The following is a 17187-nucleotide window of genomic DNA, read 5'->3' as shown; positions in this document are numbered from 1 at the left end:
TAACCTCAGCGAGACGCGTATTGCATTATTATATAATCATGTTATCTCTACAGTCAAAGGTGCAAAGTAAAGCGCCGGAAGAGTTTTTCCTTCTATAGCGTGGAAGGTACGCGAGAAACTGAGTATTACGGAACGGAGAGATGGCAAAGGGTAAATAGCATAAGGGAGTGGTATATAAGAGAAAGAGAGAGAAAGAGAGAGGAAGAGAGAGAAAGAGATAAAAATAGTTGAAGAAGTAAAGAGATGAGGCCGTCACAAGTCGGACCTTTGATCGACTTTCCTCTGTTCAATCTAACCGAGGTTAAACTTCGTTAATAAGTATGCTCCTCTTTAAGAAGATTCAATTACATTTTTCGCCAATAACGATAATATGATCTAACGTTCAGTCTATGTAAAAGAAGAGAAGTTTCTATGCATCAAAAACATCTAGCTGCATGCATTTTATGCGCATACATTCATTAATTACATTCAACTTCGTTCAATAAATGACTATCTATATATTATCATTTTTCATATTTTTTCTTAATAGACTTTTTAATAACACATATTAGTTATCATATATAATTCGATCAAAGCTGTCATTTTATAATGTTCCTTCTTACAATTAATGAGCTTTCTAATAATAAATCCAGTTACTGCAATAATTCAGTCATTCAGTCATTAATATATTAAAAATATAACGATAATCACGTTATCATTTCTAAAAATGGCAATATTTCAACTAATAATATAACTAATAATATAATAATGTGTTAAATGAAACATATATTTGTTTATATCAATTATAAAAATTTAAAAAACAGTTGTTATTATTAATGTAAAGTCAAATAAAAATTGCATTTTTATCTCTCAATAAGCTGAATGTAATAACAATAGCGCAATTGAACAACTATTTTCAACTAATTTTATAAAAAATCATAATAAAGAAATTTCTGATATCAAGTATTGCTATAAATAAAACGGTTTATTCACCGCACAGCCCAGCGATGCACCGGCGCGTTCCAAGTTCTCCAGAACGTATCGATATTGTTAGCGTTCCACCAGTCACTGTAAAAATTCCGATCTGCAAAGTGTAGTAACTCGCCCAACAGATTGAGAGAAGAGTGAAATATCAAGTAGAAAAAGCAAAGCCATACTAGATGATTTGGTATCTGAAACGATAAAAAAAATTAAATATATAAGTGTAAATGATTAGAATCATTACAGTTGCAGGATGCTATTTCATTTGTGCGTTTTTATCGTACGACAAATGTGTACAGAATAGAGAGCTCCTCAGATCTCTCTATCTCATAGCTAATTAACAGGTTTGAAAAATTTGTCGTATGACAAAAACAAAAATGAAATATCATTCGCAGAATGTCATTTATAACAGAATCAAGAAGGAGCTTTAAGAGCTTAATCCACCAAGAATAGAATGTATTCTATTTATATAATTCATTTAATATAAGGTAAACTTATTTATGTTTTGATAATCAAATTGATAAGATGCCCACACGGAATTCAGAAGTTCTAGGTTTGAATCGTAGCTGAGATGATATTTTTCACAATAAATTATTTACGATACTTTAAAAATACTTATTAGGATTAATAATATTAAATTGCTTCTTTTTAATGTGCGATATTGCATATTCTAGCTTTAATTTAACAATAAGTTTCAGGATTGACAAATAATCAGCGCACAATTTTTTAAACTGAAAATTGTAAAAATTTACACATGCTAAAACACCAAAAGACTCACTATGACGGAATATGATATTTCCTTTATTCATTTATGTTAAGTTTATTTTTATATAATATTAATACGTATTATATAATATTAATATTAATACATATTATATAATATTACTTATTATATAAATTACTTTGTCAATATTTTATGAATTCGAAATTTCGATTGTCCGTTTCCAAAAAGAGAATAAAATTTTAAATATGTAATATTAAAATATATAAATATTTAATATATTGATATATTAAAAACGTGATTCCACTTTAATATCAAATTCATAAATATATTCACGATTTTATTTATAGAGTACAATACAGGTATCTTTCTATTTACAAGGGGGGAGACTTCGATCATAAGTCATATATGTAATAATCATATACTATAAGATCCGTATTCAGAATGCGCTTACAACAATGTTAGCACGCTAACATGCTATAATTTACGCATACTATAGAATTTTAGAAATAAAAGCGAGCTTTTGTTGATAAAAAAAAACACATTCTGAATATGGGCCTAAATGTTTATTATTTTTTTCTCTTCTAGTAATATTTATATTACTAATCATTTTGAATATAAATAATAATAATAAGATTATGTGAAAAAATAAGTTAATGCTGGTTTACATCAATGTAGATTAATTTTAATCTCTAAGTAAATTTAACTTACTCTTCATCTTTTCTAATTCTTAGCGAATCGATCGTAAGTCTAAGAATCCGTAACTTAAAGTAGTCGTAAGTAGAGAGATATCTGCGTAAGTTTTCTTATACAGAAAGTTAATAATTTAGATATATCTTTATTTATATGCATGGAAATAATGATATTTCATTGTAAATTTATTTTAAATGATTTTTAATATTTCTTTATAATTATAAGTTTCTAATTAGATATTACTAGACATTATATTTTTCTTTTTTAAGATATTTAAATCCTGAGAATTATTTAAAAATAGAAGATACGTTTATTAAAAAAAAAAGTAGTAAATAGTAATATAAAAATTCTCGCAGACGAGAAACACGTATATATAAGAGTAGTAAGATGCGTTTGAAATGCAAACGGCAAGAAAAAAGCGCGATTATAAAAAGATCAAAAAAATTGTCAAAGCTTTCTTATGCACATACATATGCAATGTATCAAGTTCTTAATGGACTGAATAAAATGTGACACCTCATGACACTAAAAAAGTTAAACTAAAACAAGGATAATCAGGGCGCGGAGACGAGCGTATTACAGTATTATTTACGCATCTGCAAATGAAAGTGAGAGGACTGTATAACGAACTTATAAATTATCCCGTCTGTTCATTTAATTATGCTTTAATGAAAGTGACTTTAACCGAGCCTTTGATCATTTATCGCATACATAATACTACGTTAAAAGTCCTTGTGTATTTTATTGTAGCCATATTTTCTTAATGTATGCTTCCTTTTTTAAATACTTTTAAAATACTTTCGAAAAACTAAAAAAAAAGCAACACGTGATTTCATCGTTATGTAGGTATATTATTATTTCTTTACATACTTTTATTTTTTATTTCAACTTTAAAATTGATTGTTTTTCTTTTATGCTCGATTCATGCCTCTCGTGATGCAACGACAACCAAAATAAATGTTTCCGCATCAAAGAAGTAGCGACAAAAAGAATAAGGAAAGTAGAAAGGAGGATATGGGCTCGATCTCAGTATCATACAAATACTTTCGTGAAAATTTCTCGACGTACCGCTTGCTTTCATGACGAAGAATTTCAAAGTTATTTCGTTTCGGATGCCATTTCGAGGCTGCCGAGTCGCGGTATCATCCGCGTGCTTCCACCGAGCTCTCTCACGCGAGGCAAAGGACTTAATAATGTTGCCAGGCACAAAGGTCAAGTCTCTTGTGCCGCAAGGCATTCGTGGCACTTTCGCGAAAAAAGGACAGAAAGCCCTCAGCACTTCCTCTTGGTTCCTATAGCAGTCTCTTCCGGCGTCCACGTAGTCCGGGAAAACTTACCTCGGCGTTTTAATTTCGTTTACTTGGGGATGCTACCGAAGAAGAAAGAGGGTTGAGATCTACGGAGAGGGGAAAAAAGATAGTGGCACAGAGACTATAGCAGAAGCCAGTGAATCGTTTGAGACACGTCGACGATACCACAAAGGAAAAAGCGGTAAACTTTAAGCTGCTTTTTTGACCAGAGGCTACCTAAAAAGAAAGTGCTTTCTTTTCAGACAGTTATATGAGAGATGTAAAATTTTTCCGAAAGGATAAAAATGCGCCCAAAGGATACGCAGGTGTATATTGTTTCGCCAATAGTAAGAAACTTCGAAGATAGAAAAATATTGATTTTCTCAGATATTCAATTCTTTAAATTCTCGTTTGTACATCATATATATCTATATAGTTAGAATTTTGAAAACTTCTATCTTTTGACAATCCTTGAATTTTTATATCTATTTTTAATAAATATTTAGATACATATCAATCTTTGAATTCTTAGATCTTTTGAAATTAGTCATGCATTATCAGAAATGCAAATATATATAGTAATCTATCTCTTTTTTCATTAAACTCACTAAATTTGAATCAGTGAATAATTACTGATATCAGTAATGTGTCAATAATGTCAATGTCATAATCAGTAAATTAAATATGGAAATCTCTAAACTAGCTAATCATTATTATTTCTATCTAACCAATATTTATTTTAATGTATAAATATTTTAGTGTATAAAGAAGATGAAATTAACGTGCAAATATTAGTATTTTAATTATAAAATGCTGTTTCTTTTTTAATTGAATTCAATGATTATCCAGTGCCAAGTATATACCACTGTATAATTATTGATTTCTCACTGATTAAGATTTAGAGAGAAGACTTTTTTTTTATCAAGTTAATTGTATATGGATTATTTATCAATTTAAAGAAGAAATATAATTCTAAAACCAGCAAAAAGTTCCTAGAAAATATTATCCACGAGTCGCGCGAACAGGAGAGCATTCATTCATATTGATGCGCGACTCAAACATTGATTCCCATGCAAGAAACCAGCAATATGTTCGATTCGTGCTTGATCTCATCGCCGGCCGCATAACATTAATGCGTGCTTGGCTTACATACACCATCCGACAGTCGATTTTCATCGATAATGCAGGAATATCGTATTACGAAACGCTGCGGACAATCCGTGAGATTTTCTACATGCGCGTAATACGGATCGACGTATCCGCATCATTAGTAGTCGTTGAGAAAAAAAAAGTAGGAGAATAAGTCGACCTGCCTAAGCGCGTGCATCGCATTATGTTGGCAATCGATATTTTCCATTTTCTTCTCGATCGCTGACATTACCCTTCCTCTCAGCTGCCATTCTCTCTCCGTGTCTCGAGGGTGCACGACATGTACCTGTCTATCGGAGACGGCTTACGCTTACTAGGTCTAGAAGGACATTAACATGTGAAAGGTATAACTCAGTAATAACGGTCGGGATAGAGAATGTAAATGAGGACGGATTGAATTTTTTAACTTTATCGAGAGTCAGCTATTGGCTTGCGAACGGGAGAGTGGGGTTATATTTCACAAAGTATGCAAATGTTGAATATAATCGAAATTGCCACTCAAGATTGTTCGAAAAGACTCGTATTAAGGATATTGATCAATTACGAAGACTGGCTATTTATATCTCATTGCTGAAAAATATTTTAGAGATAATAGAAATAACATTACAGTATTTTGATATTTCTTTTGACATGACCAATCGTTATTCGAAGTTATATTAATAAGGCATGAATATGTTTTATACATAGTCGAGGATTATGTCAGATATTAGAATGTGCCTATATTGTAATCCTTGTGATCGATAGATAAAAGCGATGAGGTAATCGGCCATTATAGCCGTTTTGCACTTCGAATGATTTTCAAAGTCAAAGGGATTTCGAAGCACTGACACGCGGGCGTGTGCAAAAGATGAGATCGAGCCGAGAAAGAGAGCTAGGAGTAGAAGAGAGAAAGGGTCTCATTGGCAAAGCGGACTGCGGGAAAATTGCGTTTCCCCATTACGACGAGATTAAAGTCCCGTCCCGCATTGCAGTTCCGCCCTGTTTCTTCCGGTGCCACCCTCGTACATAAGAACCGCAATTAACCCACGACGGTCACACTGATCCCGAGGTCCATGGTCTCTCGCGGCTATTTGCGGTGTAAACGAAAAGTAAGGGTGCGCGAAAGATCGAGGGACGGACTTAGTCCGGCGATCGGCAAACAATTATTTTTCCTCCACGTGCGCAAGGACAAATAGAATGTCGCGGCTGTCGTAAATGAGCAATCCTTTGCCTTGCTTTGGTGGAAAGGAACGGTTACTTCTACACGAAGAAATTTATTTTGCCCTGAGGCTGGTATACGTACATGTGTGTGCGTATATGTGTGTTTTCCTCTCCCTATCGCATGATATTAAAAGACACATCAAAGACTTTTTTCTGTTTCAATAACCAATGTTACTATTATTTTGAGACTTCAAAAATACTGGTATTGAAGAAGTTAATATCCTTTACAGTTTTTTTTTCTTTTGTGCGCTTAAATTTATTTTAGTACTATGTATATTTGCTCTAATATCTAAATTCGTCATATTTTATTGACTTTTGATACTAATAATGTATCACGAATAGATAAATCAACTGCAAGTCAGATGTTACAATATATTAAAACACTGTAAAGTCCATTCTACAATTGTATAAGCATAGTTATAAATGATTGTAGCTGTATACTGAGGAAAGACTGAAAAATTTATCTACGAGAAACATATTTATTTTACTGAAATAAATCTTTATTTAAATATAACGAAATAAAATTTTATTTCTAGCAAATAAGTCATTTTATCTTTTTTTTATTAATAATTAATAAGATATATTTCACAAAAATGTATATTTCGTCAATCAAATTTTTTCGTAACTAATAAATATTGAAGAAGCATTTGCTTCGATATTTTTTTCTCAGTAAGAATCAATCAATTATAATAGAATATTCTCTTTATATTCTATCGGTTATTAGTCAATTTTACTATCACTTACAATATGCTAATGTAATTGTAGAATAAGCTTAGCAAACAAATATATAGTCGTATTTAAGATTTTCGTAAATATAATAAAGCTTACATATTTATTTTACATCCCCATTATAGTCGCGTGCTGAGGTGCCTCAGTGATAAAAGCTCGGTGACGCGAGTCGACGAACGGGCCGATAATTAACAGTGGAGCACAGTCAGCTCAACGATCAATTAACGTGAAGTGAACGAAAGTTCCATAACAAAACTCGGTCATGCACGACCGTCGGTCTACTGTTTTAATCGCAAGTAATCGACGTCTACCGAACGGCCAGACGCGGGCTAGTTTACCGCGCGCCGTTATACACGCTCCCGAGGACAGTCGCTTTGGGACGAATTTATATAATTGAATTCGGTTCACTGAACTCCGCCCAGCACTCGAAACACTACGGCCGGCTAGTTCCGATCCGGAGCAACCGAGCTAACGAGAGAATAACAAGCAACGGCGGACGAACGGATGCGGAATCGCCTGGGCCGGTCTGAATGTCGAAGAGTAGCGAAGCGTGTCGGCGCGCGATGCAAGAACGCGATGAGTGCTATGACGCTTGCATGAACAAACTATTGCATTGCACATATACTAATCCATTTTTTCAGTTCTTTACTTTCTTTTTGTTATACGTTCTCGATGTGCGGAGAAAGCAATCGTATATTCGTTCAACTGCAGGTACAGAAAAATACAAAGACTATCTAATCTATTTTATCATAAAAGTTAAAAATACAAAGAATAATAGTTATATAATATAACTTGAATATCGAAAGAAATTAATAGTATATTCGTTCAACTGCAGATACAGAAATTAAAAATTCAAAGACTATCTAATCTATTTTATCACAAAAGTTAAAAATACAAAGAATAACAGCTATATAATATAAATTGAATATCGAAAGAAATTAATCTTCTATAATGTTAAGATAATTTCAGATAAGGTTTATTTTTTACAAAAATTTCTTTCCAAGATTATCAATAGTTTGAAGATTAAACTACGGCGAAGAAAAGATCGACTTGAAATTCAACAAGAAGTTATCGTTGAAAGTAAAGGCTCCTCTATAGATTCTATAAAAATGCATAACCGGTTATTCCAAAAAGATTATGTTCTCTTAGATAGATTTATACTGTTCCGATATTCACTTTCCAGCAACTGCTTTTATAATGGCAGAAAAAACAGGCGAATCGGAAGTATCGAAACATCTTCGGCATATCGTTGTGCATCGATCTTCCTACGGAGTTGGCGACAAACGACCTTTTTCCATCGTCGAGCATGCATATTTCACTCGGAAGCGTCACGGGAATACGACCGACGCACGACGAAACTTAAATCAGGAATTCATAGATTCCGGCGTACTTCCTGCGAGGACCCTGAAGCTCTTACAAAATCCTCTCTGTATCTCTTTCTAAACTCGCTCTTCCTTGAAGAAACACAACATTCCTATTTCACGTTTCCACGGATAGTTTATTTTATTTTCTGACTTGTAACAGATCCAACTTATTGTAAAGATCTAACCAAGAACAGTGAAGCTAACCGTCTCTCATTCTATTCTTTTAGATTAAAAACCGTTGAAAGAACATAAATGAATAAAATGACAAATGAAATATACAGCATCGAATCAGAACAGTTATGAATAATCTTAAGGATTTTGAATATTCTTGTTATCTATTTGGAAATTCTATCTTAAGTATTCCGGATTATGTTCTTGGTAAATGTTCGTACAAGAAAGTTAGCGCCAGCTTGCAGACTTATGTACGGAATAGATTTACAACGCGTTATATTAAGCGCAGCATTTATCGACGACACGTAGTTTAATACAAGTTTTCTCTATCCCGCGTTCTATCGAACAAGCTCGTAGTCGTAACAAAACTCAGATGGAAACTGCGTTTTGTTGCGGGAGGGGAGAGATTGAATTCGCAAATATTTCTTCGAGACTTTCTTCGTAAGAAGTATATTGAGGAAAAAGAGCGAAAATCTAGCACTGAAAGTTGGAAGTATCTATATACATTGTCTTTCTCTTTTTTTCACAAATAAGATATAAAAACAGTATCGCATGATGATAAATCTAAATTATCACTACACGAAGATGATTTTGCTGGAGTATCTAGAAATTTAGCTAAATAAAGATTTGAAAATTTATATATAATTTTGTTGGAATATCAAAATAATTATGTAGAGTGCACAAACTTGTTGCTAGATTATCAAAACTTTTTGCAGCATTACTTATCATGAAATTTTTATACGTGCTGTAAATATAGGTGATTTGAGACAGTGTAGGTAATTTGGAACAGCATGTATTTTTGTTAAATTTAATCATGGAATCGATCCATGAGTCACTAAAGAAAGTTTAAATTTTAAATCTTTAATGACTGGATCGATTCCATGATTAAATTTAACAAACATACAATTGTTGTCCAAATTATTTACACTGTCCCAAGTTACCTACATTTACGGTAATTATTTTGATGGTTCAACAAAGTTATTTTCAGGTCTCTATTTACCTAAATTTTTAAAAACTTTAGCAAAATCGTTCTTTCCGTAATTATAAGGAAACTTGCTCAAACTAAAATTCATACATAAAATTCACACATAAAATTCACACATAAAATAATACAGCGAAACTTGCTTTAACCTTAAATAAGATGATTATTTGTGTAGAAAATTGTCCGTTCGATAGCTAAACTTCTATATATTATTATTTTCATTCTCTTTTAACATATATATATATGTTAAAATAATACAAATGTTTAATAATTTATGTAATAAATTATATGTTTGCAGTAATGTCTTATTCGCAACAATAACGTTAAATTGATGAAATATTAAAAAAAATATTTGCCACCTTTGAAGACATCTTCTAAGTTTACCTCATAACGAAGCTTTTAAAATGGTTGACTTACCATCTATTTCGGACACACGGTACACGCTTATAAATTTGCACCTATATATACATAGATACATATATGCATACTCACCGCCAGCTTGAGAAGACGCTCGGAGGCCTTGGCTACGTCCATATTCTGCAACGCAAACGAGAGAGGTACGAGATTATTAATGTAGAAGGTAAATACGTGGGAAACATGCGGAGAAGGGGTGTGTTAAGAGAAAGAGGCAGCAGGAATGAGTAGATATGCCCTAAAGCTGAACGCAAAACAAATGCGAGTTAGGAGGGTGGGTGTGAGAGGGCGAAACGTGCTACCAACTACAAAATGTAACTTTCTAATTGGATTTAAGATCGTAAATACGATATGCTCTAAGCTCGTCGATATACTCGAAGCTGAATTATTTCACATATCGCATTTAGAATTATACAATCCAAAATTTGCAAAAAACATCACAATCGAGCGCGATATAAATTTTGAGTTGTGCGTGACAGCTAAAATCAAATCAATGAATCGTCAATTCTTCTGAATGGAAAGGCTGCGATATTTATACGTATCTCTGTACAACATGTTACGCTCTGTTGCAACACAATTAAAGGTTTACTTATGGATGAACGCCCACGCGAAATTAGATTAACGTCACTATCGAGGAAGCAAACCGCAAAATTTAATCTGCGTGTCGAAATGCGGTTATATGATATCAATACTCTGTTATTATTTGAGGAATATTGTTTTATACAGCATTAATATCTTCGACAACTATATCATTCAAGAATAATGACGCGATTAAAATGAAGGGCATTAGATTATTGAATAAAATATTAAAAGATTATCAATCTTTGTAAAGAATTAATTCTTTGTAAGAATTAAATAAAAAGTAATGCCTCCATAAGCATTACTCATAACTGGATTAGGATATTTTAATAAATAAAACAGAAATAATCCTTTAATTATTTATATTTCTCAACATAGTCTTCAGATATTGAATACATTTCAGATATTGAATACATTTCTATCAATGGTGAATAAGTCTTGAACACGCAAGAAATCAAGAAACTGAATCTTATCATACTACATTTTAGAAATTAGAGATTATTTAGAGATTTGTGTTTTATTTATTAATTATTTATTAATTATTTAAATATTCCAATTCAGCTACAAATAATTCATATAGAAGCATTACTTTCCATTAGATTATTGTACTCAATAATTCAATCTTTATATTTTAGATGTTTAATCTGGTTAATATTAGATATTTTTAAATAAATCTCAAAAAATTAGTCCTTGTTCTTCGTGATATCAAATTATCATTTTAAATCGTTCCACAATTGCACTAACTTCTAAAGTTGAAAGAGCATATAAAAAAAATTTAAGTGATATATGTTCTTAAATGTTATATAATGTTATATGTTATTTAAATGTATACGTTCGCTATCTGTGACATAGTTATTATATTGCGTTTTATTACAGGATATTATTTTAAAAAGAATCAATTAGTAATAAAAAATTCAGATTTATTTAGATAATACGTAAACGATGAATAATAATATCTGTCCATCCTTAAGCATATTATTGATATCCAAATTGAGATAATATATATTTATCAAAAACAGAATTTCATGTATCGAATATAATTAAATTTAATATGCGAATCCAATGAATAGTAGAATTAATCAACAAAGTTTAATGGAGATCCAGATGTTGTTAATGCACTTATAATATATTATTGAATTAAATGAACTTTTAATTAAATTTAATAATAATTCCATATCAGGTAAAAGACGTCCGAATTTCCTTTCTTCGATATAGATTTACACTCGGTCTATGATGAATAAGGAGCTTTCCACCGATGGAATTGATATTTCATACACGGCGCTAATTGAACACAAGGAAAGGAAATCGTCCCTCCGGCGTTTCGCTTAAGTGGCGGTTGTCAAGAGGTCCCTCCGAATGCTACAACAACCACCCAACCACGTTTGTATATACCAAGTTTGCGAATAAATACCTTCAGAGCTTCCACGCGACTTCAACGCATCATTACTGTGCGTGTATGCACGCGCCAATGGCCGCATTCCTTCTTAAACAGCGGCATCTCTTTGTACAATGTAAAGAGAAGTTGCCAGTCTCGAAATACTTCGTTTATAGCAAGATATATATTTTAACATAATTCAACAAATTCTTTTCAGATTTATTCTTGACAGATAATTCTTGACAGATTTGAACTTAAACATATTTCAAGTTATACTTTTTTTTTATAATACTATAACGAATATTTCTATTTATTTTCTAAATATAATTTCGTTTTCACTGTAATTAACAAAAATGTAATCTACAAAATAAACATTTGAAAATTAACTAAGTATTTAATAAATTAAAAGTGATAATTAAAAGTGCATTTCATTTGCCAGTAAATAATAGATTTAATACGACAATGAAACACACACAACTAGATCATGCTAATTGCAATTATCGTGACGTATTGCCGTTATTACAGTTAATATTCTGCAGCATGACAATATCATAATGCTAATTAAATTACTCGCGTTTGTCACTGTTGCAACAGAATAAACAGAAAAATGGCAAAGGTGAGATACAGAGTGATATTGTTAGCTAGTGATCCGCAAGATAATGTGTTACATGAAACGATTAACGTGCTGTATATTCTATCCGCTTATATATTACTGATTAATGGTATATCAATTATTGTAATTTTATCGTCATATTTAAAAACTTGAAAAATAATTGTGGCAAGTTCGATTTGAAAGGATACGATTCAAACGAGTGGCACTAAAGTTTAAACACTGTATCGTAAACAAACGTTTATGTTTCCAAGAAAATGATTTTTTTACGACAGCAACAAGTTGTCCCAACGAGGATTCCATGTTTTCTTAGCGCCAACTTTACAGCTTACAGCAGGTTTAATGAGGCACGATACGTTACGCGGCCTGATAATTACGAGCCGGGGCAAGTGGCAAGCTCGGCTTACACTGTGCATCTACTAATAAAACGCAGCCTTCCTGCGTGTAATTGAACGATTAAAAGAAGCTCCTTAAGAGGAAACGATGGTAAAAAGGATTTAAAGAACATAAAAATAATCGTTAATGAAAAAGATCTAAGACATTATCAATATAAAATCGCTTGCATAAGCGCGCCTCGGAGAAAACGAGCTAGTTGAATTTGTATTCTCGTGGAATCACCGCGTCTCCCAAATGATTGCATTCCAACCAAAGTGCTCGGTGGTTCGAGAGAACCTTCGCGAATGAATAGCAGCACTCAAGATGCAGACGAAAGAAGGGGAAAGTGAAGGGCATTCGAGGGATCGAAAATAAAAGCAGGATAGATTTTCCTCCGGTCGATCACGTTCAAAACGTCGTCCAACACGTAGACATCCGAACCACATTTCTCTCTCTTTTCTTTCTCTTATTCCATTTCTTATTCGTTCTCTTTATCTATCTTGTTTCCGTCGGAAAGAAGGATTTGTGCAACGCGAACGATCAAAGCGTTGCTTTTTGAATGAAAAGTAAAGGCGTGTGAAAAGAAAGTGCTTTTCAATCATGCATTGTGATTCTCATATCTATGTAAAGAATAGTACTCTTTACAAAAATTTATAGATATACAGACGATAATAAATTGAATATATTATGATCGCAAAAATACCAATAAAATATCCGTCAAATATTCATACAGAACGCACAAAATGTTAATGTCATTTAATTATGTTATTAAAACTATACATGTGGTATATTGATTCTTTTAACTATAAGAGTAATAAAATATCCGTTAAATATGCAGTGCGCAGGAAACGTTATACCGTTTAATTATGTCATTAAATTATATTTATGTATATCGATTTTTTTTTAACTGTGTAAATAAATTCTATACTTAAAAATTCTATTATATAGGTATGATACCAAAATCAAAATTAGGTGGAAGTGAAGACAACACATTATAAACAAACGTCTTATACTTAAAACAAATAGTATGACAATAATGCGCCACCCTGTAAATTAAAGTTAATAAGGCACTTATTAAAAGCGAGAAGATATTTGCCAATATATTTAAAAAAGCGCGAAAGTCGAAAAGATACAATGAACTGATGCAAAAATTGCCTTTTTTCATAACACTTTCCTCCTTCAAGTCTTCTATCTGTCATCTTTATTCGACGTAATACAGTCGAGTGTTGTCACCTTTTCGCAGCGGTATGAAACTGAACTCTACTCGTGGTACTTCAACGAATATATACATTGCGAAATTCCGGAATGCAAGAAAGGATGGAAAAAAAAGAAATAAATGCGGGAAGGAAAGAAAAAAGTGAAAAAAATTGCCTTGCCATCGTACTGTCGAGGAAACGAAGCGACCTCATCCAATCCCCTCAACGCCGCTAGTCGTTTCCTTCGCGCGTCGTCGTTTCAATTAGCACCGAGAGATTTACACTTTGCATCCGCGAACATCTTGTCCTGCCGTCGGGGAAAGTACTCGAGATACTGGGAATTCGCTTCAGTTAGATTGAATCTCAGCTGGCCGACAATGGCGTGGCGAACGAGAGGTGCTTATGTAGACATCGCGCCACCATTTGGCCGAAGAGCCGATACCTTATCACGCACGCACGTCGTAGATGGTTAATGGAGATTTTACGAGCGAGGCAGATGCGAGATGATCAAGAGATTCGCAGTTTTTCTAAATCGATGAATCATTAAATATCAATACTTCTTAAGTTCTTATTGATATTAGCAAAAATTGCAGCAGGGCATCAAAAGATGTTTATATTACACGAGATTCACATATTATAATTACAATAAGTATTGTAACTAAACTTGGATCGTTGTCGAGATATTCAACTAAGCTTTTTAACTTAAAATATTATTTATTTAAATAATACTTCTCTTCAAAAAATAAAATGTAACATTTATCTTAGCATGTTTAATATTTAATTTAAAGTTTAATATTTAATTACAATATATCCAAAATATCTAATAAATACGTAAAGAACAATTTAAATGCTTTTAATGCTGTCAAATAAATTTCCACGTCGTGTTCCTACACTCATTACGCAGAAAGTCTGTTTTTCGGCGAATTAACATTCGGAGTTATGCCTAGAATTCAACTCAACTCCTTTCTGCAGGCAACCAAAATATTTACTTCGATCTGACAACTTCCAGAGTCGCGCTTCCACCAGACTATGCTACTGGAGCGCAGCGGAAGACAAATAGGATTAAAAGGCACTCGACGTGGTCTTAAGTGTTTCGTGCCGGCAAAAAGAGGATTCCGCGGACAACTACCCTCGCTATTCTCCACTCACTAACGTCTTCTGGTACCAGTTAGCAGTCGAATAAATACCGCCTGCAGTCTCTCCCTCCCTTCCTCTCTACCTCTTTCTTTCTTTCTTTCTTTCTGACGTGACAAACAGGCTGGAAAAAAATAAAACAATAACTCGCTCCGGCCGCAACAGTTCTCGCAAAAGTCCAATACGATTGAGTCTCTTTCTTATAAAAGATCTCAGTTTCTTCGCACTCCCTGTTTGATCACGAACATTGCAAGATTGAAATGTTTCTGCAAGATATTCGAAATACAACTCGCGTCCGCTTTTCGCCGTCAGTTAAAAGTCGAAGAAATACCGTCTGAGATTCTTCGTCTCGACAGAGATACTCTGGCAATAAAACTTCGTCTCGCTTTTCGGTCTTTTAGACAAGCACGTTCCACTGTTCGTCGTTATACGTTAAGCGGCCGGTTGTAATAACGTCCATCGAGCGGATTTTCAAACTACTTTGGAACAACACTGAAGTCTGGATCCGACGATGTAATTAGTCGAAAATGGATTATATAACATCAAAATTCAAAAGTTTCTACGTAGATACAAATTTTAAGGGAAATGCAAGAAAAATATTAATTAAAGAAATACAAAATCCATAGAATTTGAAATATTAAGATGTTGATGAAGAAAATTATATTAAAAAGAAAATGCGTTCACAAGTTTATTTCTTCGAGGTTTGAAAGAAGACCGGCAAAAACACACGAGATCGCTCTTATAAAAATCCGATCCTTCTGAGTCACGTGCAGTTTCACCAGCGATTTTACTTGTTAGCTGCCGTCTCAACGTTTTCTTTTTACTCTGCCTATCGCAGCGGATCGGAAGAATTTTTGCAGCGTCATAACTCGAAGCAGAACTTCCTGCCAGCGAACGCATATCGGCGACTTTGATACAAGAAGGTGTGACCGGCTTCTGGTATTCCGCGAATTCCGCCTCAACGTTGGTCAAGTATCTGGAATCCTGCCGACGAAAGGAAAAACGAGCAATAGGCGAACATCGTGCATGCCATGCAGCTTTTCCCGATTCGTCGCTCCTTGATCCTTTCGCCTTAGTAGGTTTATATATACGAAGAAATAGAGAATATAAAAGGACATAAATTCGCGAAATAAATAAATAAATAAGATTGTTTTTTAATTAACAATCCCACAAACGGACTGTATTTATGAAATTTTTTATAAAAAATTTTTTCTCAAAAAAACTCTCTCTCCCTTCTCTTTTTCTCTCTCCACCTTCATATTTATAAAATGTAATATAATGTAATAGATTAGTTTACGCATAATTAATAGATTAGATTACACATAATTAATAGATTATATTACACAAAATTATGTCTGTATGTATGAGAACATAATATGTATCATTAGAAAATCGATACATTTCATACGTTTCATATGTTCCATATGTCATAACTATCGTAAAGCCACATGCTTCTCGAAGCAGTATAATCACTTTCGACGTATTCCCGAAAATCCTTTAAACGCTCATCCCTTTAAACTGCAGTATGCCGTGAGCCGATAAGCCAGAGCACGATACATCTTCTCTGCTATTCCTCGATCGCTCAATCGATCCGCAAAGCAAAAAGCCGCACAATTCTATAGGCAGAAGCCACAGAGAAACAATGGTTTCTCTGTACTTTCGTGACATAATAATCATTCGTGATATTTAGCAACATTGAATTACATGACAGATCAGATATAAAACAAATCTATAAGACGATAGTACAAAATAAAAGGATTAAATGAAAAGAAGAAATAATGTAGAAACGAGATCGCAAGCAAGACTAAATAAGAGACTGGCAGTTACATTTAGCGATAATTGAAACGAGCGATATTATTCGTAAAAATGTATTCGTGCAGAAGCACAGACTGTCACTAAGCAAGCGCTGCACGATGGATTTCTCAACGCTGGAGGGGTTAATCGTCCACTTGCCAGAGGAAATCGCGAGGATTTCCGGTCGCGCGCGGCACGGCTCGTGCCCGACCTTCTTATCCATTCATTCTGCCCTGTAAGAATAACGAGGCTCAGTCTGGAGCACGCCAGTAAAAAGTGATTACCCTCCGACAAGCATCATCCGCAGTTATCAATTTTCTCCTTTCGCGACTCACGATCCGAAGGAAGCAATATCCACGTAGATTTCTTAATCTCTCTCTCTCTCTCNCTCACTCTACTCTACNCTCCTCTCTACTCCGTCTACTCGTCTACTCTNTACGTACTCTACTCTC

At 33.5% G+C, this 17187-nt stretch overlaps 1 protein-coding gene across 1 annotated transcript in view; it reads right to left on the bottom strand.

Annotated features, from left to right (window-relative positions):
• The window catches only part of LOC105618616 (diacylglycerol O-acyltransferase 1), a 102463-nt gene that overhangs the window by 3545 nt on the left and 81731 nt on the right, over positions 1 to 17187 (bottom strand). The window contains exons 9-10 of the mRNA XM_012200147.1: positions 9751 to 9795; positions 973 to 1151 (exon numbers count right to left, since the gene is read on the bottom strand). Coding sequence (XP_012055537.1) covers positions 973 to 1151; positions 9751 to 9795 — 224 coding nt within the window. The remainder of the gene's footprint in view (positions 1 to 972; positions 1152 to 9750; positions 9796 to 17187) is intronic.

Source organism: Atta cephalotes, assembly GCF_000143395.1.
Source record: "Atta cephalotes unplaced genomic scaffold scaffold00017, whole genome shotgun sequence".
Lineage (NCBI taxonomy): Eukaryota > Metazoa > Arthropoda > Insecta > Hymenoptera > Formicidae > Atta > Atta cephalotes.
This window is presented reverse-complemented; position numbering and strand designations above follow the sequence as displayed.